Source organism: Trachinotus anak, unplaced genomic scaffold (genome assembly GCF_046630095.1).
Source record: "Trachinotus anak isolate AG129_WGS33_773 ecotype Australia unplaced genomic scaffold, CSIRO_AGI_Tana_v1 ptg000001l, whole genome shotgun sequence".
Taxonomy (NCBI): Eukaryota; Metazoa; Chordata; class Actinopteri; order Carangiformes; family Carangidae; genus Trachinotus; species Trachinotus anak.
Genome location: NW_027273852.1, coordinates 16,882,805 through 16,910,307, shown reverse-complemented (window position 1 = coordinate 16,910,307; position 27,503 = coordinate 16,882,805). Strand labels below are relative to the sequence as shown.

The 27,503-nt window shown below is 40.4% G+C and overlaps 1 protein-coding gene across 2 annotated transcripts in view; it reads left to right on the top strand.

Moving 5' to 3' along the window:
* Positions 1–27,503, top strand: part of adcy5 (adenylate cyclase 5) — an 88,336-nt gene that overhangs the window by 26,405 nt on the left and 34,428 nt on the right. For both annotated transcript variants that reach the window (XM_071480890.1, XM_071480882.1), the window contains exons 2-3: positions 20,128–20,277; positions 21,364–21,485. In XM_071480890.1, coding sequence (XP_071336991.1) covers positions 20,128–20,277; positions 21,364–21,485 — 272 coding nt within the window. The remainder of the gene's footprint in view (positions 1–20,127; positions 20,278–21,363; positions 21,486–27,503) is intronic.

Here is a 27,503-nt window from a genome sequence, read left to right as displayed (position 1 = left end):
ATGCTCAGCTGTTCACAGTAAAGTTTATAGTAAATTACTGTAGATAATGGCATTCTGTGAAAGGGCTGTAATCACATTTTTTTTCTCCTAGATTGCATTGCAGTTCACAGTATGGCACTGTATGACACTAATGCAACAGAATACTGTTCAGATTTCACTGTAAATTTCCATCAAAGGTTTACAGTGTGTTACTAAGTAATATGTTACTGCCCAATATTGGGAAATGAGAACAGAGCATTTAGCATACAGTAATTGCACTGTACATACAGTGCTTTAGCATGTAGTTGTGAACTGAGACAGCAAAGTGATCTAGAGCACCTGTTATCATTTGTCCAGAGCTACATGTTAAGCAGGTGCTGCCAAGAAAACATGATGTAACAGTCTCAAAATGAAACATGTCAGCTTCTAAATGAGGTATTTTCTTTTGCTGTGGGACATGACATTTTGTAATTTACTGATGCATGTGGATTGACCTTTTTGTAATAAGACAGAATAACCTGGAGAAGGTGCAGTAGTTATTCAGTTGTAAATCAATTTGAACCCCCTAAAACGTGATCAACACACAGCCTGTGTGGACTGTTATTTTGAGTGTAATTTAATAAGCATCTTTAATCTTAATATGTTGACATTTTCAATTTTTGGAGGCTTTTTTTTTAACACAGTGTTAATTACTTTCCTTTATCAGGGTATATAGGCATCAGTGAGCGTGCAATAATCCACACAGAGACAGATGTAATGCAGACTAGGTTTTATAAGAATATCTTTTAAATAATTTATTTGCAACACAAATATGAAAGAGCAACAGACCTATATGCTGTAAAACCTAAATTATTAATAATAAAAACTGATAGATGACTCAATTCTTGAGCTGTAATTCTACCGTGTCCAGTGTTTTTATATCTGCACAGTATCTGGAATTTCATATCAAATGGTTCATCAACAATAAAGTGCAGGTGTGGACAGAAAAAAGCTTATACAGGTGCTGGATCAAAGACTCCAACACAGGGACAAAACAGACACAGGAGCAACACATTGTATTCTCAGCTCCACAAATACAGTTTTATGTTAATGCATAATATTTGTCAAGTCATTTTTGTCTGGAATAGAATTTTTAGAAATAGCTTGTTTTCTGTGCAAACCTGTGGGTTACAAGTATTTACTGTAATCAAGTCCAATTTTTCACGGGTCCGGCTCTAGGCATTGGCACAGGGGTGGGGGGGTGGGGGCACAATGCTCCACCAAATCCTCATGTCCCACCAAATCATCCCACTTCATCCCAACATTCAAAAAACTGAAAAGTATTTGATTTTGTCCTTGTTTATTTGGCCAATCATAAGCATGCCACATTCAAATAATCTAAGTTTATTCATAGCTGATTGGTTGATCTGGCCATATAAAAAGTGGATTCAGTGAGGAGGGTTACTTCGCTATCATTTAACTTCATCACTACTCAGTTCCTTATACTGTGGTTACCAGCCTACACCAGCTCACACTCAGTGACTTGACTCTGACTGGACTTTTATTTTATAATTCCACATGTATTTGTTTCTTCAGACTTTTATTTCATCATGCCACATTTATATCCCAGCTCTTTTTCTTTCCATCTGTTATATTCAAATGAGGGGGCGTGGTTATCTCACAGATTCAGACCAAAGCAACAGCACCAAAGGAGCACTGAATGCTGACGACGCAAGTTTTCACAAGGGCTGTGGAAACTTTTTCAAACAAGTTGATTTCAGTTAGAAACTTGTTAGAATGTGTTTATAAGATGTTTTTTGGACACAAGCCATTTGATAAGTGGTCAATAAATTATCCAGAGTAAATAAATAAAACTACACATCAGTTAAATTCATAATGCTTCCATTTTGAAAATTTGTTTGGCAATGCAGATGGTGTTGAAAGGTATTTGATGATGGGCAGTAAAGTTGTTTGACTGTTGCCCTTGCTGTACCATTAACACCATAAACGTAATGGTATTGGCACCAAGAGGTCACTGTAAAGTAGCTCTTCAGTCCCACAGACACTGGATACTCTGGAGATACGCTGTTGTAAACATGCAGAGGTATGTTGTCGGGAATGTTGACACCACTAAACAACAGTCTGAAGGGTTTTGGCAGGCTCAGCAGTGCAGTTGAGATATTTTGAAAGGTGTTAGAGTGTAAACTGTCACTGAACAGGCCAGTTGTAACTGAGACTCCGTCCAACAGCCTCACAGGGCCTCCAGTCTGTTTTGGCTCTGTGCTGTGGAAATCACAGCGTGGGTGTGTTTGATCACTCACACAGAACTGTCATGGCCGGACGGCTCCCAGACACCCAAACACAGCAGATGAGCAGACACAGAACATCACAAGGGCCATGTGGATAAACCTGTGGACCGAGTGAAGATAGTGCTGAGGAGCATGGGACATCTGACACGTATACATGTCCCCCTGAGTTCAAGCCCCTGCTGGACCCTTCTCCAGCACTGAACCTTCTCCCCCTTTGATCAAATTGTTTTGGATCCCTGAAGCCACTGTGTGTGTGTGTGTGTGTCTGTCTGTCTGTCTGTCTGTCTGTCTGTCTGTCTGTCTGTCTGTCTGTCTGTCTGTCTGTCTGTCTGTCTGTCTGTCTGTCTCACTGGCTCCTGAGCCACTTCGGAAGCCAAAACAATTCCTTTATCACCACCACACACGAGTAAACTGATTGCATTTAGATGAAAAACAGTACTTTGAAAACTAGTAACATGATGGAATGATATCAAGAACATGGACTACTACATAAACCACTTCTGGTGGCTGTGCACTTCCGGCAGCCCAGATATCTATCTGCATCCAACTGCATGTGTCTTTTCATGTATAGTATGTCAAGTTAAGATGTACTATAGATCCGAGCTTCAAGTCCCACATCAACAAAGTGAAGAAAAGATAATTTTCCACCTTAGAAACATAGCTAAAGTACGGCCATTAATAAATCGAAACAGATGCAGAAGGATTGATTCATGCCGTTATTTCAAGCTGACTTGATTATTGTAATGCACTTTTTACTGACTTCCTGAAGAAAAAAAACAAAAAAACTGAGAGATTCAAAACTCTGCAGCTCGGCTATTAACCAGAAAGCCTTAATGAGTGAGGACCAAGCTACATTACCAATTCTCTTGTTATCTATATACCTCCAGGAACACTGCTGGTTTATTCAAGGTTCCCAGAAACAGCCAAAGGAAAATTGGGGATTATTATTATCATTATTAGTATTATTAAACTTTATCCAAACTGCTTACATTAGTCTATCCGTCTTTTTCAAAATAGAGCTTAAGAGCAAGGCACCGTAGGCTTCTGCATATTTTGTTAACTGGTGGGTTTGCTTGATGAACATCACCTGTAGTTTCTCTCTTCCCTGTAAAAAGTCTGTCCGCCTTGTTGTTTTTCTTTGTCCAAAGTCTGGCCAACCTGAATCTTTTACCCTTGTTAGCATCAGAGCGCTCTTGTTTCTTTATGAATTCCAAACTAATCAGCTTCACGTCATAAAAGACAGAAGTATTCCAGTCAGAGATACTTTCGTTGAGGAATTGACCATTTATAGCAATTGGTTTTCCAGTTGGCGGGAAAGGCTCTGCTCCTTTGAGGGAGCTCCTGAAGAACCTGGGCAGCAATGGGAGATCTAACCCCTCATTACTGAACACATACATGAACATTAAACATTAGATAAAGCAACAACACCAGAATTTAGCACATAAGGAAGTTTGGAGTGATGTGATTTGACGTTGTGAGAAGAGTCTGTTTATGATGTACACCTTTGTGAATGTAGACTGGCACACAGCTGTGAACGAGCCAGTGACTGTGAACAGTGTCAGCGTGGCTTCATTGCTCTGTCTGTTTCACTGGTTATAGCTGTTCAGCAATTAATCATGATATTAGTCTCACCTGTGTTTGAAAAATGTCTGACGTGAAAAAATACAAAAATAAAAACTATGAGCGTGGCTGCTGCAATGTCTCTGACTGCACTTAGTAATGAAACAGGTAACAGTAGACGACATGCACTGACAAAACATAATCAAATATGATTTTTTTTTTCAACAGATTGGTTGATTTTAAATTCTTCAAAAGTAGTTAGAAAAACATCTTTCTTTTGTTGTTGTCAGAAATGTTCGCATATCCATGATTTGTTCTAATTTTTATATCTGTAGACCTGACAGTTGCTACAAAGCTCAGAAATTATAATTGTAAAACATGCGCATTACAAAAAGTTAACCAGTTAACCAAGAGTAAGAATAATGGAGTCTGCACAATGAAATCTCCGTCATAGAAAATATTTACCACCACAATGATTAATTGGGCGAAGAGAGCTACTAGCGTTCTTTTGCTCTGAAAAGGCGAAATGTTGACATTAATTAAAATTAGACATTTGTAATTGTAATACATTTATTAAATTGCTCTTGCCATATTATCTTGGAACCTTGCAATGGCCACTCTTGACTTAATTTGGGTTGTCAAGTAAATATATTGAACAGGGTAGAGTAGCACATACGCTGAGGCGGAGTATTAATATTTATCCCCTGCTGGGTCAGAGATGGCATGCTTGGTATGTTGGAGGCTTGGTACTTTCTCCCACTAAGCTTTTTCTCTCTCTCTCTCTCTCTCTCTCTCTCTCTCTCTCTCTCTCTCTCTCTCTCTCTCTCTCTCTCTCTCTCTCTCTCTCTCTCTCTCTCTCTCTCTCTCTCTCTCTCTCTCTCTCTCTCTCTCTCTCTCTCTCTCTCTCTCTCACTCACTCACTCACTCACTCACTCACTCACTCACTCACTCACTCACTCACTCACTCACTCACTCACACACACACACACACACACACACACACACACACACACACACAGTTTATTTCCATTTATGTTCCCCTAACAGGAATTATTAGTTCATTCAGCTGTGACAACTCTTATGATGGCCATGATTTATCACATAGTGCTTTACTGTGTTTCAGCTGGAGTGCCCTTAAGCAAGGATGTATAGATTTTATTAGAACACAGTTTATCTAGACTGCTAATAGAGATAGAAAGCTCAGATCAGGTTCTACTGACACACTGCAAACTGCGTGATTTGTTTTCTTTTGTCAGTATCGTCTTACGAAACTCTTTTTCTCTCATAAATCACAGACTTAGGATTGTTTTCTGCTTTTTCTTTTGCATTCATGCAGTTTGCAGTTGGCTCTTGTTTTGAAGGGCATATTGCAGGTTGGGATAATAGACAGCCAACTGGCACAGACACAAATATTGCTTACTCCATTGGAGTACTAAAAGTAGGCCTCCAAACTAGATATAACACAGCAGTTCTCAATGTGCAGCCAACTTTATGTCCATCTCATTAAAGTGCTTTTGAATGAGCATGTGCTGCTGCTTAAAGTTTGCTGGATTCTTACTCAGCCACAAGCACATACTATCTTACCCACATATATGTATAGATGGATATGTGTCACAAAATTTCATGGCAGTCCATCCAGTAGTTGACGAGATATTTGGGCCAAAGTGGTGGACAGACTGACACAATGACCTTTATAGAGAAATGCTGCAGGCAGTCACTTTAGGTGGTAAATCATACATTGTAGCCACTTGGTCACTTGTGGATGCAAGTACATTCACATGCTTGCATGCAAAGCACAGTTTATGCATGTCCAATTGCACAACTGCATGGAAATTAGTTTGCTCAGTGATGATTACATCTCTTTAGTTGTGTGTTTCATGCAAATTATGTTCAAAGTTTAGCCAAACTCTCACTTACAGTAAAACACATGACCTAATACGGACACGAGGACATACATTTGCTGCATATGACCAATGTGATGACACAGATTTTGTGGAAAAGGGACTTTTTTTGAAGTCCTTTTATATTTATGATTTTCATAAGCTCAATAATTTCTCCTCAGCGACTGGCTGACTGTGTTGTAGCTTTCTTGTCCCACACACACAATGAAGTCCTCTATATTTATAAATCAGTCCCGCTGGTCCGTCTTGACTTCTGCTATTTATGGCACTGAGTGGAACATATACTCTGAACTGATATAACAAGGACCACTCACACCAACATGAGAATGAACTCTGAGTGAGCGCAGAAAAGCTAAACATGGTCCGAGTGTTCAGTTGTGTCACTCAAATTCATCAGCAATGACACGTGCTCCATTGCTTTCCGTGCTCTCCTGACAGCATGTTGTGAATATGTTTTGAATAATAAGCTCAGTGTCTGTTATCTTCATTGCTTCCTCTGCCCTCTATCTTCCAGTTTGCATCATCGGTGCCACTGTGCCTGTTTATAATACTATGTAATCATAACTATTTAGTATGTAAGTATGAAGGTGCTCTTTGTTAACTCATGTTTGTTTGTTCACTAATATCACCATTACAGCTTCACATCACAGGTAGTTTTAGTGTTGACTGTAAATATTTAAAGCATCATCTGCCTGTTGCAGATGCATCTGTCTACTGACCTGCTGTACACGGTTCAATTTGAATTGTTACTTATGGTTTTAAGGCTTGTGATGGGCCTTAATTTTCCTCAAGTACGATGGCGTGGTGCAGTTTGATCGATCACATTCGTTGTAGAACTGATTAGTTCTAAATTAAATGTATTAAAAATTAAGAATTTAAGAAATGAAAAATAGTCTGTACCTGGAGAGAAATAGTTGCAGCACCTAAATCCCCCTAAAACTCAAACAGTATTTTTTTTCACCTCTGTACAAGATTTTAATTAGTGGGCTTTAGAGGTGCTGGTTGTCGAGGACAGAGCTAGGCTAGCTGTTTCCCATTGCTAACAGTCTTTATGCTAAGCTGAGACAACCACCTGCCCGCTGTACCTTCATGATCAGCTACAGACATGAGAGTTGTATTAAGCCCTTTTTCCACTGGTCAAAAAAACCCACTAAGACCCACTGACATTGGGCTTTATTCTGCAATGGAAAAGTGAACCATCTGCATTCAGACCTGGCTCCGACTCCGATCAGCTCCGATCGGCATTGATGTAAACGCAGCACCTAGGTGAACCTGCCGATTTTCACTCCTCTGCTGCTGTAACGTCTTCGGAGCGCAGTAACTGTAGACAGACCTGTCACCCAGCACGGTGCTGTTACACCAGAAACAACACAACTTCACTGTGCTCAGGGATGAAAGAATGAGAACAGCTTCAACATAAGTTTTAAAAACACACAATCAGTGACAGAAGTATCTCACACAGAGGCACTGACACTTTTACAGGAGCCTCAACCTGGGGATGAGATGTAACAGATCTGTTTTGCACAGCAGCTAGCAGCTCACTCTCTCCCCTGCACCTGTGTGTGCGCTCTCTGTCTTCGCTCCTTGTAGTTGTGTGTGTCCTCAGTGTGAACTGAAAGGCAAACGTGACTGGCAGTGAACGAGGGGTCAATCGGCCGCTATTACTGGATTTACCCACGTTTAAAAAAACCCACTCATACCCACAAGTTCTGGTGAAAAAAGGGTATAAATCTCCTCTTCTAACACGCAACAAGAGAAGAATAAGTGTATTTGACAAAATGTCAAACTATTCCTTTATAGCTGAACTATTTCAGAAGACTTTTCTCAGATCACACAACACTATGCACAAATGTTTTTAATACAAAGACAAGCTTTTCTTTGACTGCCAGTTTTGCAGTTATAATGATGCCATCAAAACCGTTGAGGTGCATCTGTTTGAGAACAATCCCGGTGGCACCGGCCAGGGGAATGCATGATGAGTATTAAAGGACGAGTCGTCCCAGGAGACACATTATTGTTTCTCATCATGTTTCATCCTCCAGGCAGACTAGGGGACGCCGTCTCAGTCCACTTCCTTTCTCTCTATAAGCTCTGGGCTTCTCCAGTGACACGGTGAGCGTGTCACAGGATATTTGTAGCATTGTTTTTGACTATGTAATAAGGCTGTGTTAGTGCTGAGGCCTTGGAGGTAAGATGGAGACTGAGTCCTTTCACCTCCTGGCTTTTGGTAAATCTGTGCATGCATAGCTCCTACAAGTTGCCATTTCCTCCTTTTGTCAAAGTGGCCAGCAGTATGCAGGTTGCTAAGACCTACCTAGGTATTAAAAAATTGATTTGTTTCCTGTCAGACTTTTCAAAGCATTGGAGGAAAATAGATTTGAGTGCTAGGTGTTGACATCAAAGACTGCCACACAGCCTTGTCTCCCATATGGCCGGTGTTAAAATGCTGGGTCTATATTTGGAAGAATCTCCAGTTAGTCAGTGTCCCCTCTCTTTCTCTTCTCTTTTGAAGCATGAGATGAAAAATTAAAGGTGCTTTTTCTTCTGTTCGTCGGTGGGCCTGTCTTTCTTCTTCAAAGGCATGAGTCACAGAATGACCTTTTAGTTCCCAGGAGTTCAGTGTCTCCTGTGAGGCACTAGGACTGCTTGAAAGCATTCGATGTGCCTGTGCTGAAGTAGAACTCCAGAAATGTTCACAGTCAAATGCAACTCTTTGACACCACGTTCAGACAGCAGACCTGCGTATGATGCGGATCAGCCCAACCTGCGTTTGAACTGCGTTGCATCAGAGACCTCATACTGTTCCTGTTAGCAGTGCCAGTTCCCCGAAGCCAGGCAGCATCCGACCCGTGTCCAGCCCTGGGGCCAGATGCATAAATGATGCGTACACACAAAAACCATGTGTGCACCATTTTCCGCACGTGTATTGGTATCTATAAACAAGGAGTGTGCGGTGAGACTGTGCGCTCCTCACGCATTCTTTTGACCATGTGTACACACGTTTTTGTTTACAGCGAGCCAAGTTTGATACAGTGAATTGAAAATGCAAAATATAGAGGAGACACTGTGTTTAACATAAAACAAAATAGAGCTCGAATTTGTTATTATCATTATAAGATTTATACTAATTTGACAATTCATAAACAGAAATAATTGGGTTTGTGTGCTCAATATTTCCTTTAGCATTGTTTAATATTACATCCTCATTATTTATTGTGAGGCATTCTGTAAACTGTTTCCATACTAATTTAATATTTAATCACAAACGCAGACGTCTGTCTGGAGCCTAATGAAGATGTCTCTACTTCCAGCAAATTAAGCACAACAAGACTTTACAGGTGTATTTATTGTACTAAAGTTCCCCTCTGAGCTCCTGTTTGTGATCCGACCAACAAGCGGTGAAATGGCGTTTCTTTCTCGTCTTTCTTTTCTGAGCCATGCCTGACAACATGTGGCCCAGTCAGTGTTTTTGTCTGCAAACTGATGGACTAAGGGAGTGTTTTCATCCATTTATGGCTAATTGTGGGAGCGGAAACGAGGGTCGTGAACGTACGCCTAATTTCTCAATGGATGAGATTCATAAAATGGAATCATGTGTACACATGTCTTTTATGATTCTGATGCGTACACAAAAGCAGAGTTTTATGTATTTGGCCCCTGGTCGAGAGGAGGGTTATGAGGGAGAGTCAGCTGACACGGGTTGACCCGTACAGATAGGCCCCCTATACAGGATTAACCTGTGTCACTGTGTTGGTATGAATGTGTTGGTTGGTATTAAAGGGCTTCTTCTTCACATTTAGTCTCTGAACAATATACCTTGTTTATGCTTTTGCATTGTCCAGAACATTGGAAGTCACATGACATGATTGCCACAATTGGTCCAGAATCAGAAACTTGAGTCTTTACCACGGTTTGTGTCTTAAGTTTCTGGGAGGGAAAATAAATTAAAAGTAAATCTATCACAACTTTGTGTTTTCCTCAGTGTAACCTCACAGCACCTGTTTTGTGCTGTGTGCTCGTGCAAACATTTGTACCAGACAGTTACCTTTCAGCTGCACACTGATCGTGTCAGTGAGCATTAATACTATACATTTTCAAGATGTATTGTTTCAGTTCACCACAACTCAATGCTACCTTGTACTTAGTCAGCCTTTACTTTACAGCCTTCACTTGTGAGTCGCCTGGCGAAACAAAAACTCCTGATGCTCTTTGTCTGCTGCATGTGCAAATAAGCAACTGTTAAAAGCAAAACTTTAAAAAAGATTGACAATATATTAGTGTTGTGTTTACTTTCGCTGCCCCCAAAAATCAATCAACCATGTATTAACTATTTTCGTACTGTTCCAAGTTTTAAGCAAGCTTTAAAACTTACTTTGCTGAAAGCTGATGACCATGACATCACCTGTTGCCAAGGTACTTATTGTGTATGAGGATGGACAGTGTTAATCATGTTAGACTGTCAAACTACCAACATAAGGAGAAGTGGCTCTCACATTAGACACAGTTTGTCTGTCTGTGGGGCCACATTATTGTTGAGGCCCAAGCTGAAGAACTGTGGCTTGCATATTTAATATACTTTAGTGCACTTTTCCATTCTCAAGCAGAAATAGCAGAGGAGTCTTAGAGGATTGTCATATATAGAATATATTACAGAGGCCTACAGAGACCCCAAGCAACAAAACCTTTCTTCTTTCAGGTTTGTTGCTGGTTACAAAGGCATTAATACAGCAGCTGACAGCTTTCGAGGTAAAATCCAGCAACAAACAACTGCAGGCTCTCACGTGAAAGACTTTCACTGTCTTGTACATTGCTCTGCAGAATTAGGCTGGCAGTGGGCTGCTCGCTGTAATCTGCATGCAGCACATGACCTGCATTTATCCTTAAAGCACACAATGCGCCTCAGTGTGCTAACTAAGGGGGTCTTGTAATCAATTTAATAATCTAATCAAAAACAAAAGTAAAAATCAGACCGACAAAGTCTTGCAGTACTTTCCAAGGGGCAAAACAGTTAACAGGGGATTATTTATTTCTTACACTGACTTTAGCTCAAAATAAAATTAATCGTTTGCCTTAGCAAATTCCTCCTGGAATTTTTTGATCTTGTGATCACGGAAATTTCAATATTCAAACAGTTGTAGTGTTACATGAAAGAGCTTACAATCTAATTTATGTAACATTTTTACAAACATTCGTGAAAGAGTCATTGACCTTGTTCTGCGTTGCTTAACTACAGGCAGCGTTGAAGTTAACCATCAGTATCATTGGTCCTCAAACTGACAATCTGATTTATGGTACTCTGTCTGGGAGTAAACACTTAAGTTAGTTAGATAAGTTAGATAAGTAAGTAAGTATGTAGGTAAGTAAGTTAGTTAGTTAGTTAGTTAGTTAGGTTTCAGGGCAAAATGCCCTTATATTGCATCAACTTCCTGTCGACTGACAATCACAGAAATGTTCACCATGTGATCATGTTCAGTCAGTTTGGCCACACTAATCGCAAAGAAACAAGTATGAGCTGCATAACTTGGAGCTACTCTGTAGATTTTCCAGAACCTTAAGACCTAACAACATGTATGAATGAATTAGTGCATTTTTTTTTACATCTTAAAACATTTGCAAAGCCTTCTGTGAATGGACTTCAAAATCCCTAAATCTTATGTGGATTTAGCTGGGATTTTGTTTTAAAGGGTACAGGTCTCTTATCTCATATTTTAAAAAAAGATATTCTGTAGTTTAACATGAGGTATAACAAAGTTTAGTTTTAAAAAAAAAAGTGAACTGCATGTGAATTGTATGTGATGCTAGATTTGGATAAATACATTTTCCAGGGCACCATAGCAGTGATCATGAAGGAGGGGCGACTGAGGCTCTATCAGCTTCCCCACCCACATCTATTCTGTCAGTGAGTGGATGGAAGCGGGGACTTTTCAGGTCACAAGCGCATTCCTCCAGTCTTAAGGCGACCTTTTAGGGTGCATTATTGAAACTAACTTTCAATATTTGTAATCTATGGCACATTTGCATTTGTGCTCTTTAGAGGCTGCAGAAATTAGTCTGAACGTGCATCCTCTTGATACAAACATTACAGGGATCTGGTCATCAAAACATTGCTCTACAGCAGCACTTGTGGCTGAGAAGGTATCATATGGATATCCTTAAATATTCCAAATTTTGAAGAATGTGTTATCAGACATGCAGAGCCTTGCATTAGCACAACACAGGACATTGTGGTTTGGTTTGGTTTGCTGACTGTTGCTTTTATTACTCGTGTGGGCTGGATGTTGGCCGCCAGTCCTCCACACTCATCATGCTGGGCATCTCTGAAAGATATACGAGTATAAATGAAAAGTCTGTTGGAAGCATGGCGAGAGCTCCGAAGTGGAGGACAAACTTGACGCCTTAGGGTGGGTGCAAGAAACACTGAAAAAGAAAGGAGTGGGAGAGATGTAGGAGGGTGAAACTCAGACTGCTGGGTAAATATTGACACCTAGAATGTCTTGCTCTGTTGTTTTTTATGGTCTCTGCTGGCAATTATTAATCACCCACTAAAATAATGTTGCAGACAAGCACAAGCACACAGACGAGCTGGACTGACACCTTTCATGGTTATCATCATTGTATCAGTAGCAGACTTAATGGAAATACATATATATTAATATTTTTTGTGTTGTTGTTGCTCTGGGTGTAAAATGAAACCATCCACCTCAGAGTGAGAACTGAGGTATTAAATACTGACGTTAAATCCAGTGAGGCTTCTGCAGTAAACAAACACAGAACACATGAGTCCCCAGAGCTCAAGCCGTCTTTTAAATTACTCATGTTAACACAGCCGTGTTTTCTTCTCTTGAGAAAACGAGGTGAGCGTTGGGACTTTTGCTCCGGTATTGTAGGCATTGGGCAAACTATGTGGACATTTTATATATTGTTTTGAAACTAAAAAACATAAGTGACATTACATTATGGTTTATTAATTATGGTTTAATTAATTGATAATAAGCATGAATTAATCATGTCCTAATATTAGAGCTGGGCAATACAGTTGAAATCAAGAGCAATGCAGATGTTCTTTAATCTGAATGTATAGCACAGTAATGTATGTTTGTTATGTTTGCAGAATGACATGAAATAATCACCGCTTATCCAAACCAGGTCACAGGGGACTGGAGCCAATCCCAGCTGACAGTGGGTGAAGGCAGGGTACACCCTGGACAGGTTGCCAGTCTATCACAGGGCTGACACCTAGAGACAAACAACCACTCACACTCACATTCACACCTATGGGCAATCTACAGTCACCAATTAACCTAATGTGCATGTTTTGGACAGTGGGAGGAAACCAGAGTGCCCTGAGGGAACATGCAAACTCGCCAGAGAAAGGCCCCAGGCCCGGGATTTGAACCCAGACTTTCTTGCTGTGAGGCGACAGCGCTTAGCACCGCAGCACCGTGCCGCAATTTCAGTACAATTTGCTTGAATTCATTAACTTTGACAACATAACTGAAAAAACATCACAATATGATCATTTCATCAATGTTACATCTTTCAGTCCTGTATAATAATCAATTATTCCTCATGGCCAGAAAACCACCTGGTTGATCAACACACAGTTGCCATTTTATTAGGTACAGCTATCTTAAACTAATGCAGTCACATCTATCTGATATTTAGTCTGCTCTCATTTATATAAATGAGGAGGCCAAAAAAAACAAAAAAACAAAAACACACACACACTTCAACAACAGCACAAACTAAATAAGACTGCGTTAGTTTTAGCTATAGGTGAACCCAATTAACTGGTAACTGAATGTACTACTAGATACAAATTATTCTGAGGGACTCATCACGTATGTATGAGAAGTTGAAATCTCCTCATGATTGAGAGATGGATGTGATGAGCCAATAAATCCTTACAGTAACAGAGGTGATTAACAGGACACAAGAACAAATGTTTTAATAAAAAGCAGAATTGTCACATTTTAAACATTAATATGGCTTAGATCTGTAGATGATTTGATTTGAAGTAAAGGCCTAGTCTGCATTTGTACTTGCACTACTCATACACCCCCCCTTTGTTGTTATGGTTGTTATTTATGATCAAGGGGAGGCTGCCATTGTCTCGTGTGTCATCTGTATCTCATGATGTCCGCTAACATGTCATATGAGGGAAAGAACTCCTCTTTCAAGAAAATCAGAACTGACACAAGTTTTCAAAGGTCCGTCAATCACAGAAATTTCTTATTTAGAAAATAGCTTTCATGCAATGAAAGAAATTATGCAGATGGAAAAAAGGTTAATCAAATTTCAATTTCAAGTAAAAAAAAGTTACTGTGAAAAAGACACAAATTAGTCTAATGTTACCATGTATAGCTTGTCCACCCCTGAGTTTCCTGTAAATCTCCGTTTCAGTTGTGTTGATGTTGTCATGTATGGAACAGGTTTCTTTAAACCACAGGACTGCTTCCACTCAACAGCGACGCCATTAAGGATCTTTTTACTTACTGTGGCCGATTGCTGCAGAGGCCTCCATTAATCAGATAAGAGAAATATGCAGATGAGTAAAATGTTATTGCCTGCAGTGTGACGTCACATTTTCAGCTTTTTGTGTATCACAATTTTATCTGCAGCATCTTGCTTGGGGCATCATTGCTGTCATAGGTACTCTGTCATTTGGAGACTTCGTGCTGAATTTATTTGGGTTGTGTTTAAACCATTTTCTATGAAACTGACTTACTTAAGTGCTCTTGACTGTCTTTGGTTCAGCAAATATGAAAATGAGTCAGCATGAGTGAGGTAAGCCAAACAATATGCATGAATCACCCGGGGAAATTACTGAAAATGAGCTTCCCTGATTATGTATGTTAAGTCTGAGAAGACACTGATTTATTTACACCTATGAATGTCAGCAGAAATCTCACAGTTTCCCCCTGCAGCACAGAAATCTGTGTCCTTACCCTGGAGATGACCTGTATTAAACATGGGAGCTGTGTCCTTGTGCTCTCAATTTGCCTCTGTGTTGAGGAAAAGCCCATACGCTTCCAAATAAGGTCTTGGTGAGCAGTGGCAGTATTAATAGAATAACACTGCTGCTTGGGAATATTTGTATTGACCTGTTGAAAGACTTTATCTGATGCATGCCGTTTCTATGGCAGTGTGGGGGCGGGATGCTACGAGGGCTCGGCGGAGCTGCGTGTGCAGCTGCAGCTGGCTCGCTCCACTGTAGGTAGCACGAACCCACCTTTAAATGTCAGATTTAGACAGTTTGAAGCTGTTTTAAAAGCAGGAGTGTGTGTTTTCTGTGACTGTTTTCTGAGCCTTTCACACAGAGCTCTACACTTTAGCAGTCAGGCTCCTGCCCCCTGTGGTTTTGTACAAGGCAACATTTCTCCCTGGAGCAAAAAAGTACATCCTCCTCTGCTGATTATATGCCTCAAATACATTTGTTATGCTAATAAGCCCGTCATGGAGGAAAACATCATGATTTCTCTGTCATTTAGTAGCAGAGTTTCAGCTGTCAAGAGCCATTTCACCCCAGTATTATAATATTTCATAATCTGTGTTTTTTAAATACATGTATACCTTTTCTTTTTATGTTTTTTACTTGTATTTTTTATGCTTTTTTTCTGTTAAGCACATTAAATGACCTCTGTGGATGACAATGTGTGATACAAATAAATTTGCCTTACCTCGAAAAATATGAGTTGTCTGGGCTTGAAGTCAACCCTTTAGAAGGTTTAAATTATTTTGTAGCATTAAAACATTTTTGGCACTGAGATGAAGAATTTATGCATTAATATTAAACAGTATGATGTTGAACAGTTTGGCCTCTTAAGCAAGGACCTTCACGTTCTCTTTGTGCTGAGAGGATTGTCTCTGACGTGACTCAGATAGATTACTTTCTGCTACCTCTCTTTCTTCTAATCTTCATACAGTGTATTTGGCTTTTCAACCACGACTGGCTACACTGAATATGACAAATCTCTTCTGAGCTGCTAAATGTGGTAACTGAGCTTCATGGGTGAGTTATAATAATGAAGCTGTCCTGCACGGAGGAAATGTTATCATTTTTGTATTCACATAAAATAGATTTTTCAAATATGCTGTGCATTAATTGTACTCCCTTGATCGTTTTTGTAGTTAATTGAATGAGCTTTCAGTGAAGCATTCTTAAGATAAGAGGCAGAAATACCAAAGTGTGACCTTTTCTAAATTCACAACCTTCTCCTTGTCTCTCAGCTCGTTTCTTTATTTTCTTTGGTCGTGCCTCACTTCCAGGCTAGTCTTCTGCCAGTCATTCCTCCGTCTGAGCGTGCTTGCTTTTCGCACACAGACCTGCTGAGGGGTTTTTGACTTGATAAAGACGTGCTGTGTTTGTTCAGTTTGTTCCGGCAACAGTCAGGCCCGTGGTGTGAATGTGCTTCAGCTGGCTGATTCAGCCCATTAAATAGCTCTATGAAAAGAACGGGCTGCTGGCTTTGGCTTCCTACTGCCTTCCAGTCCCAGGACTCACTGTATGCCTGGCACAGACTGGAAACAATGTCTTTTAGCAGTGTTGTGTTTTGATAAGTGGAAACTTGGACAGGGTCTATAAAAAACGGAAGGCACTGATTTGCTGCAAATGAAAGACGTGAGCTTTAGTGGGACACACACCAACACAGGGTTTCCCACAGCAGTTCAGCCCCCTCTTATAGCTCCACTAGCTTCTGTTACTCCGTACATTTACATGCACACAAGAAACCAGGTTACTCAGGAAACTGGATAGTGTGTTTACATGTACTGTAGTGGGTCAGTACATGCAGCAGATCAATAATCACATCATCACCAACCCAGACCTGCTGCTCCCACTTATTTCACCTGTAGTGATATAATATGAAGCATTCTGATGTCTGTGTGTGTGTGTGTGTGTGTGTGTGTGTGTGTGTGTGTGAGAGACACTGCAAGCGTGTGTTTAACAGTAGAGGTCAAGAAGTCAAGAGGTGTTGTTTAAGTTTCAGTCATTGCAACATGCATTTCTATGTGTAATAATCTTTACTTTCTCCAGGAGAAATCTAGGAAAGGAAATCAGGTTCGTCTTATCTCCTACCCCAGTTACCAAAGCCAGGTTTCTCCTTTATACCATGTGTGAGAAATCAGGATACTGCAGAAAACTGATTTTGTTGTTTCTTTTACTTATGTGCATGTTAATGCAGTCAAAGAGTTTTCTGAAGGTCTGTGAAACTTATGTCGGGCTCTGACTCATATGATTCCAGATGCTCAACAGTATAACCAATGGCCAGACCATGAAATGTCTAAAATGTTCTGTGGTGTTCCTCAAGGCTCAGTGTTTGGCCCAGTTTCACCCAATTCACAGCATCATCTTTTCCATTTCCTTTTTGATGCTAGTGGCACAAAGCTGTATCTATTGTATAGGCATAAGAATATGGACACCCTGCACTACATATTGAGTAGACTGTGTCTGTTTATTGGTCCTGCACAGATCCAGTCCACAATGTAAATATTTGGATGTCTACACATTTTTTGTTTTCCAGCCTCTGTGCTTCAGCACATACAATCACAGATACTACATTAAAGTACCAAGTCTCAGCTTTCATTTGAGTAGAAATGAATGTTTCTTGGACCATATCTCATCCTGCTGCTTCTGTCACACATGGTTTAGTATCTGCCATGGCTTGGGCAGGTACGGCTGCCAATGGAACAGGCACACCAGCATTATTGATGATTTCACCACTGACGGAAGCAACAGGATGAATGCAGAGGACGTCAAAACTCATTGGACGGCATTTCACCATTCAGCAGGACAGCAACTTGTGACATAAAGCCAATGCAATCAAAGAACTTTTCAGGGTGAAGCAGCGAATATCCTTGACTGTCTGTCAGTCACCTGATCTCAGTTTGATTGATCTCAGCATGCGTTCCTCTTTCAGATGACTTGGGTCCCTATTTTATGTGTGCAAGTGCAATGACAAGTACAAAAGGGCAGGTGTCTGGCATATGGACTGTGTGGGTGTCTCCAAGCACACAAGCTACTTGGGTTCTTGTAGGAGCTGCAGCACAAACTGTAAAAGTTCTGGCTGAGGTGGAATATAAGAGGGAGTGGTGGTGACTGATTCAGTCCATTTTGGATAAACCTTTAACATGTAACACAATACCAGCTGGTATCCTGTCACTTAACAAATATGTCAAAAATTTCCAAAATATTGGAAAAGTGCAAATGGTTCAGCTGAGGTCAAGTACTTTGTCAGTTTGTTCTGCATCAAAGCAGTTTCACTGATAAGCACACACCAACACTGTCTTTCTTATCAGAACACACAAACACTCGAGCAGGTAGCATATGAACTGGCTCTGGCTCTTCTGAGTCTCCTAATTAGGGAGACACTGTCTTGTCACAGGGATATTCTGATGGATGTTGTGTCAAAATTAGGAGGAGAGGGTTGAGACGCTCTGTTCCTGCCGCACACAGGGAGGCACGCAAGTGGAGCTTATGGAAACAAAGAGCGCTTTACTCTGTTAGAGGGCAAACAGCTGCAGGCCTGGAAAACACTGTGTTTCTCTCTCACCACCTTTGTCAAGCAATTCAGTGTTTTCATTCTGCATATTTAAAGTCTAAACATCCTGTACTTTACATATAAGGTTCATTCAAACTCTTCAGTACAGTGGTATTGCTATCATACTCCTAAAGTATTATTGAGACATACCTGGATATAGTTCGATCAACAATTATTTATTCACTCAGAGATTGTTTTCTAAATTAATTGTTTGTCGATAAAGTGTCAGAAAATATCCCAGAGCTGAAGCTGGCATCTTCAGATGTCTTGTTTAGCCATATTCAGAATAGGGCTGAAACGATTCCTCGGGAAACTCAACAAACTCGACTGATAAAAGTCATCGAGGCAAATTCTTTGCATTGAAGCTTTGTGTAATCCACATGACGGCTAAGTAGTCACTCACTGTGTTTCGCACAAATGATTATTACTGTTGCACAACATGTTTATGCCAGATGCTTCTGCCAAAGGTCTTTGCTTTTGCTGTTGGGGTTAACCTTAACCTTAGATTTGACAGATAGTATTGTATTAAGCAAAGAAAATGTGGATTTTTCTTAAAAGGAAACTAATTAGTTGTTCATGTGTTCTTGTCTCTTTTTTATATTTTCTATATTCAATATATTTTTCTAAATTCTATGGTTTTCCTATGTCTTATTCTTTAATAAGATGTAAGTAGTTCTTATCTGATTACTCGATTAATCAATGGAATAATCGATAGAATACTTGATTACTAAAATAAGCCCTAATTCATATACAGTGTGTTGATTGACAAATCAATTTATCACTTGCTTGTTTCAGTTCTAATATGCTTTTGTCCTACAATTCAAAATGAGTTTACTCTAATTGAATTGATTTGCTTACTGATATTGTTCTATATACGATAAGACAAGACTTTCCAGAGATCATATGGAGACTAAAGTTGTAATGTACGGTGACATTTTTTTAACCTGCTGTTACTGCTGAGATGTAAAATACCAAACTTACCTGAGAGGCCTGGTGTAGATTCAAAACTACATCTGTGTTCACCGGATTCATAAACACCTGTGTCTTCTGTGTTAGAAATCCTGTGCATCAGTTACCAAGACGCTGTTCACCTGTTTGGTGAAGAACTACACTCGTTCTGTCCTTGATCATAACGTCTTCTATTGCAGAGCAGTCTTAACTCACTGCTTATACACTAAGTTGCAAATAATTAACTTTCTACTAAGTGAGGACTCATTAGATTAGATGTATTTACAATGTGGTCTATTCTCTGCATGGTAAATGACACTAAGTAAATCTGTGTGCTTGAGGAAAACATGCAGTACAACACAATTACTCTATAAATGTTGAAGCAGTTGAAAAGTTCCCCCTGATACTCTCTGTGATGCTACCTTTGACCTTACCTCTGTCACATTTCTGTATCACACAGCTCACTCAGAGTGAGAACATGTGGGGCCCAGTCTCTTCATTCTTATGTCTGCATCACGCCTGGTGCCAGATTAAAGGTTGGACCAACTGTGTAGAGTCCTTGTTGTGTTATTGTACTAGCAGAAGGAAGTTCAATGAACATTTACTTATTACATTTCCTTCAAAAAAAAAAAAAAAAGATGTCAGTGTCAGATGCAGGCAGCAGGAGCTAAACTAGTCCACCAGGTTGGCTCAAGAGGGCATAAAATCTCTCAGCAGTGGGTGATTTAAAGGGATTGAATGTTTAGGGTCAAAAACCAGCTGCAGTTTGTGTTGTTAGAGAGCAACAGGAAGGAGAAAGAAAGGGAAATGGCACGTGACAAACATCCTCAGAGCTGGGAACTTTATATTTCAATAGCATGAGTGTTTGACGCCCCCTTCTTTGTGCTCTAACTGTTCCTATCTCTTCCACAGATAGTCTCCAATGTGCTCATCTTCTCCTGTACCAACATCGTGGGAGTGTGCACCCATTACCCCGCTGAGGGCTCCCAGAGGCAGGCCTTCCAGGAGACCAGGGAATGCATCCAAGCTCGCCTCCACTCCCAGAGGGAAAACCAGCAGCAGGTGAGAGAGAGAGAGAGAGAGAGAGAGAGAGAGAGAGAGAGAGAGAAAAGATTTATGGTGATGGGAAATAGGGATGTACTGGAAGAGCGGAGCGAAGACAGGGACCAGTATTATTGGAGATCAAATTAAATACACTCATCTTTTAAAGGAATACTTCACTGAAAACCTGTGTTTTCAATATTAAACACTCAACTCCTGGAGGCTTAAAAGATGGCTCTGAAAAGTGTGTACTTTAGCTCCTTTGTGGAGCACGGCAGCTGTAAAATGTTTGTTTAACACTGTATTAGAGTTTATACTTGAGATGTAGAATGGGCTGGGTTACATATTTTCATTGTCATTTTAAAGGAACAAGTTTCCCATTCACAAACTGATCATGTTCGCTTATGTCAGTGTTTAAAAAAAGGTGCTTCTTGCAGGATAAGTGTCTTTTATTAGATGTGTATTTGCATGAAACTCTTCCCCTCACAGTTCCATTTCTTGCTGATAGCTTTAGCTAAGCTGACATGGAAATGGCTGCTCATAGCAGTAATAATACTAACCTGGACTACACCACTAACTAAGTCTGTGCTTGTTGATGGTGAGCTGAATCCTATGTCTTCACACTGCCTGTTCAATTTCTGCAGCAACAAGAATGTGCCATGATTATAAAATATGCTAGACACCAGGCAAAATGACAGGTGTCCAGTGAAAAAAAAACCTCTGCATTATACATGTCTGCGTTGGTTAAATTACAGGAACATGTTTATGTGAGAGTCCACATGTTCCTTCTTTACCGATTAAGGGCAAAGAATCCACCAGGTTATAAAAATCCAGATCTGATTTAATTGCCACAGCTGAGTCCCTTTGGTTGTTTTTTGTTCTTAATACATCCCAAAGTGGACAAAAAAGGCTCTAGCTGACAATTTGTGGCTGGTCACTTCAAAATGGACTCAGATGGGATCTACTATAGTTGGGAAAGGGAATGGTGAACTTATTCAGGCATGTTAGTCAGTGGGCCTCCCCTCAGACAGTCAAAGTCCCCATCTCTTAATTTACTTATACCACTCTACTGAACTTACCCCCCACCTTCCCTACACTTTCCTGCAGGAACGCCTCCTGCTCTCTGTGCTTCCCCGCCATGTTGCCATGGAGATGAAAGCTGATATAAATGCCAAGCAGGAGGACATGATGTTTCACAAGATCTACATCCAGAAGCACGACAACGTCAGGTAACATCTGGGGCTGCTCCCCCACCAAGAGGAGGAAGCGGTGTGATGAGGGGATTGAATTGGATATAAAAACACTTCTCTTTACAAAAGCTTGAGAAATCATTTCAAGTCATGTGTTGCCTCTCAAAAATACAACACACCCCACACTCAACTGCATTTTTTACCTTATGAGGTAAAATGTTCTTTTTTGTGTGCAAAAGTTTGTTTAAGGCTGCATTTAGTGACTTTTGTCCACAAGAAATAAATAAATTGGGTTTAATATAAACATAAAGCTTTTGCACACAGTTGTACTATGATGTGTAACCTCCTCATACTGAGTGTTTTGGGGGAAAAAAATGAACTCAACTCCACTGAGTCATATGATGATTTTGAGTTTTTCAGGTGATACAGAATCTGATTCAGAAAAGTCAGAACTCTGAACTTATAACCATTAAATGCAATATCTCAGTTTTTTTTTATTTGTTCAGTGAAGTTTACGGATAACCAAAATCAAATCAGACCTGTTGAATTCAAAGCTAAGTTTAAAGTGTTGGTGCCACTGAACTGTAAAATAAACTATGATTTAATCCAGGTTAATCTTGAATGGTGCAGCCCACCCACAGACAGGGGCAGAGGAGGAGGAAGAAGTGCAGGCGTTGCCATGACAACTGGCTGCATGGTATTTTCCCAGAGTATTTTCCACCTGTCTCTATATACATTATCAGTATCCATACAGAGTGGAATAATATGCGTAATGTCATGAAAATATTGTAAATTAAAACTTGTTGCTGCTCATCATAAGGGAAACAACCAAGAATATAGACAAAATATATGTTTTTCCTTTTACCTTATACAAAACCTATATTCATTTAAAGCAAAATGTTGCATTATTTCAAGGGATTTCTCTTTATAAGACCTGTTTCAGCCTATAAAGGCCGATAAACCTGGAGGAAATTATAGTGTATTCCAAAAACCAGGATTTGTGCTGATATTCAAAAAGTCTAAAAGCTACTGTTACACAATTATATTAGCAGACTTACAAAACCTCTATAAATCAAATTGCAGAGTACAAATGTTTGAACTGCTTTGCTTTTGTGAAGTTTAATGTTGGTATGTACTGCTCATCATTTGCCATTAACGGGGACAAAATGTTTTTCGATAGCAGACTGAATGCTTTCAGAAAACTGAATCACTTCAAAGCCTGGTAAGACCCTGAGTCTGGCTCTGTCGGAGAGTCGCCAAGTGCTCGCTCATTGTGGAAGCTGTTGGGTTTCGCTCTATAATAATGACATGTAAAGTGCCTTGAGATTATGCATTTTTTTATTTGATGCCATACAAATAAAATTGAATTGAAGTGGTTAGCGCTGATTGTAGACCAGTTGATGCTGTTCTTTGTCTTTAGTGTTTCCAACAACACTATTCCATCCTGATCATATTTTTTGGGAAGGCAGGTAAAAGCTTGAAACGTTAAACATACCTCTGTCACTATTTGTAGTAACTTTGCTCCTACAATGTAGCATATACAGTATCTGCTTAAGGGCATTCTACACACAAAGTGTTTTTGATGTCCATCACTTGACTTACTCACACAACAGATATGCTTTCTTTTAGCCAAATGTAACTCTGAGACACGCACAACACCCAGTGTTTCCTGCCGTTTATATGTTCTATGCGTATTAAGCCCCAGTTTTGTGTGCCACTCGGCTTCACTGTGGGTATTTAATCTATGAATTAATAAATCAGAAGAAAGTGTTTTACTCCTGTTTACTGCCTTACTGGAGCCCACATGAAAACTATTTTTGTTCATTAACTTTCTGAAGATGGTGTCTGACAACCATCTCTGCCAGTTCTGATGGAAGTGACGGCTGAATGCAGGTCGTAGTAGATAGAGTGAATGGCTGCTTCAGTGGTGTTTATGCACTGCTGATGCTTTACTTCTGATGTGGACTCCCAGTACGTATGGAATTTCCTCATCATGTGATGATAGGCGGTCATGTAGAGGGAGATCATAACCCCTGACTCTGTTTAAAGATAAGAAGTCTTTGGTGTCTGATGTGAATGGCCCCTTTGATCTTCCTCTGGTCATCCACCGACTCCTGGTTGATGACTTTGACCTCTTCCTCATCAGTGCTTCGACCACAGACAGCGGATGTTGGTTGTTTCTGGCATTCATCCAGTCCAGGGTCCTTACAGTTTCAGTGACACAGTGTTAAGTCACTAAGCTCGAGTCATCAGATCATCACACCCTGGCAGCCCCACAGCAGAGATGCAGCTGAAAGGCTGTGGTGAGGTTTTGCACCACCTTGTGGTCTCAGAAAACACTGCACCAAGGTGATACTGAAAAACTGACTTGTTAGTTCTCTGTGTATGTGCATGTGTGCAGTGTGTTACACACGCGGCAGCCTGAGTTTCAAGCTGCAGAGTGAGAGTTTTATGGCCTGTAGCTGTCATAGTCAGGTGGCAGCCCAAACCTCGAGACACAATAGGTGCCATTGAAACCCTCTATCACTTAGATGTGTCCCTTTTTAATCCTCACGGGTTAAAGCACCAGGTCACCCACTTGGAGCTCTTATACCCAAAGGTTTTTTCATTGTGATTAAGGCGTTCATTATCAGGAATTATCCTTTTTATTTCTCTTTGTTTAAGAGTTCAGTATAAGTGAGGGTGCAGATTGTTTTTAGAGAGTGGGCAGGGGTGAAAAATTAGGAAGTGTCCAAGGCATGTGACAGAAGTTACTGGGAACTTGTGAATGAGCGTTCACACACAGACGTTAAGCCATTACAGCAATGCAGTTGTATTATCTGCAGTTAAGAGGAAATACAAAGAATGTCATGTTGGTTCTCAGTGGATGGGTCCGTTAGTGCAGCAGTCAAGCCTCAACTAAATTCAGAGACCTGTCACTCATTCGTACCTGTGGAGAAGTTAGTCTTTACGTTATTAGAAAAGATGAACTGAAATCTGCAGTTACATTAAACAGCATCCAACATAGGCAAAATTGGAAAGGTCCTCCTATAGGCTTTTATTGGAGTCCCTGGGGAGCAGGCAGCACATTAGCAGCATCCACAAAGCTTGGCTAATTTCTGCTCTGTGGTTGTGAGTGGTTAATGGCTAGCTAACCAGGTGCGACTAGGCCTGTCGGGGAGCGAGAGGTGGCTTTCGGTAATTGGGGCTCTGCTGAGAGTCCGAGTAACAACAGGAAGAGAAGTGACAGCTCCCACTGCTACGACTAAAGAGAAAGACGGAAAACAGAGGAAGGTGGAGCGGTGGAGAGAGAGTCCCTGGAGCTTGTTGCTACACCAGATATGCATAGAGTATGTATGTTTCTGTCCATCTTTCTGTTAAATAAGTGAATACAGTGATTAATGAAGTCCTGAGCACTCAAAAAGAGGAATCAGTGTAGTTTATTTTTCACAGAGGGACCATAACAAGCATATAATTATACAGTCAGTTGCTCTCTCTGTCTCTCTGCGAAATGGTGTTTCAACAAGAATTTCTTTTTTTTTACCTTGAAGGTAAAATTCTTCCCACCTTTTCCTGAGAGTGTGGCATCCCACTTGCATTTGTCCTCTAGAGCAAAGTCATGTCCTGTGGCTTCAGCAATGAGGCCAAAATGTGTGCTGACTAAGGTATTATGCAAGAGGGCTTTGGGGCGGATGTTTTGATGCTGCTGGGTCGCCCTGTGAGTGTTCAAGAAATATTATTAAAAAGAATGCTGTGACTGTAGCTTTTGTTGCTGTTATTTAGGCCAGCAGCACCCTGCAGAGTGAGACATGGAAAGAGCAGTGCATAAATTAGAGGAACTGAACTTACCTTTGTTCTCCGTGTTCTAATGGAAGTAAGGACAAGAACTGACACTGTCCAGCAAACACATGGTTTTAGTGTGTGTAATGCAGTTATACCGTGAGCGTGTGTGTTACATAAGGTTGTTCTGCTGATGAAGTTGGAGCCGGTCCTGAGAATCTGCCTTTGCTGAGCAGACGGCAGCATGCATGCAGAACACACACCACTTACGAATCAGCTGATGTTCGCTGCCTTTATACACAAGTTAAGCTAAGACTGCTCATGTAACCTGGGTGACAAATCACACTTTGCACCCAAAGGGGATATTTAACTCATGAAGTGTTCTACTTTATTACCACAAGAAAGATCTGTGTCCATCCTATCAAGATGCAGATACATACTGTATCATGGCATAGAGAGGGCAGCATGAATATACTCTGTTTACAAATGAGCAGAAAGCAAGTTCATTCAGTGGGTACAACAAGGGTTGGCCAAGAATCTGAAAGAGGTAGAAGACAGAGGGTTAGAGAGGAAAGAAAAGAGCAGGAATTGAAGACATTATGAATAGAATGAGTAATAGATAGGGGTGAATGACATGATGGAGTTACAGACAGTGGAAGAAGAGCAGAAAAAGTCTGAGCCAAGCAACGATTAAAAGGACGGAAGAGTCTGTGTGAGTTTCCTGTTTTGTTTTTTTTTTCCTGGCTGAGGTTAGCGAGCCACCAGCAGAGCTGCAGAGTTAAGCAGCTGGGGGCAGATAAAAGGCAGCTGGCCAGTGGCAGTGCTAGTGCCAGACGAGTGGGGATCACAGGGTCAGGCAATAGCAGAGCAGCACAGCTTTGGTTCAGCTGAGATTTGACCCAGAACAGATTTTGAAGCAGCGGTTCTGCAAGCAGGAAAAGGAGACTGTACGCAGTTGTATGTGAATGTTTATTGCATATTTAGTTGATTTTTGAAGTGAAAAGAAATGAATACAGCCCACAGCAAAATTGCTTACAACATTAATACATTGTTATTTTTTATTTCAACTTAAAAATACAGTAATTGTGATATGTGCAAATGTTTGGGCTAGTCAGTACTTATTTTTGCCAACTGTTAAGCATGGGGGTGGAAATATTCCCACTTGTGCTGAACGGAGTCCAATAAGTATTGGCATACTCTGGATGCAAATGTCCCGCAGTCAGTCAATAAGTGAAACTGAAAAGAGGCTTGCTTCTACAACAGGACAACGATCCAAAGACCACAAAATCCACCATCAACCACTTCATTACATGCAAACTGAAGCTTTTGGTACGGTCCTCACAGTCCCCTGACATAGACATGATTTAAAATCTGTGTGTGGATCTTAAACATGCTACAGAAGGTCATCCTAAAATTTTAACTGTAAGTGAGCTACAGGAAGAGTGGGTGAAAAATCTTTAATCAAAAATATTCTCAACTGGCTAGAAAAAGTTTGCAAACTGTATCTATCTCAAGTTTTTGCACTGCATTTTAGGCTACCAACTCAACTCAACTCACTTTTGGTACCAGGTACGTCTTTCTCCACTGCAGATAGTACCCCCTCAATATGGCATCGTTACCATAGCAACAACGCACAAATCTTCAACATGACACACTTGAAAAATGGAGGATATCAAAGGGATACCAAACAGAAGCGTCTGCACCTCCTCAGTTGACTGCAACATGGTTTTGTAGGTAGCCACGCTAATAGTATGGTACAATAATGGAAATGGAGCAAGCTACAGTAAGGGGTGTACAGTCTTATGGCAAATTAAAAATGGTGGGTTTGTCCAGTCTCGCACAATGATGATGCTGTAGTGACGGTTCTCCCAATCAGTAGTGTGTGGCGTTTTCACGTCAACTTTTGATGTCACTTCAGATCGTGTGGACCCTCAGTGGAGGTGTTACCAAAACAAGTACCAGGTACTATAAACCAGTGGAAAGACAAAGACTGTGCTGTGATTTCATCTGTATTTGCTTATAAAATGATCCCTTTGAGAGAGTTAGAAGCGACAGCATATCTTTCTTATTTTGTCTACACAGCGGACAGCCACTGTCTGGGATCCACAATATTTTAGCCTTTATTTACCTCAACTCCAGAACATAACAGATTTTTATTTGAGGCAGGTGTTTATTTGTAATTCCCTCTGTTTGTTATCTGTAATTGATTTTGATTTGAAATTTAGTGCAAGGCCTGATTTTCAGTCGCTCCTGCTGCTGTGTTTGCTGTTTTTATTGCAGTGCATGTTAATACAAACT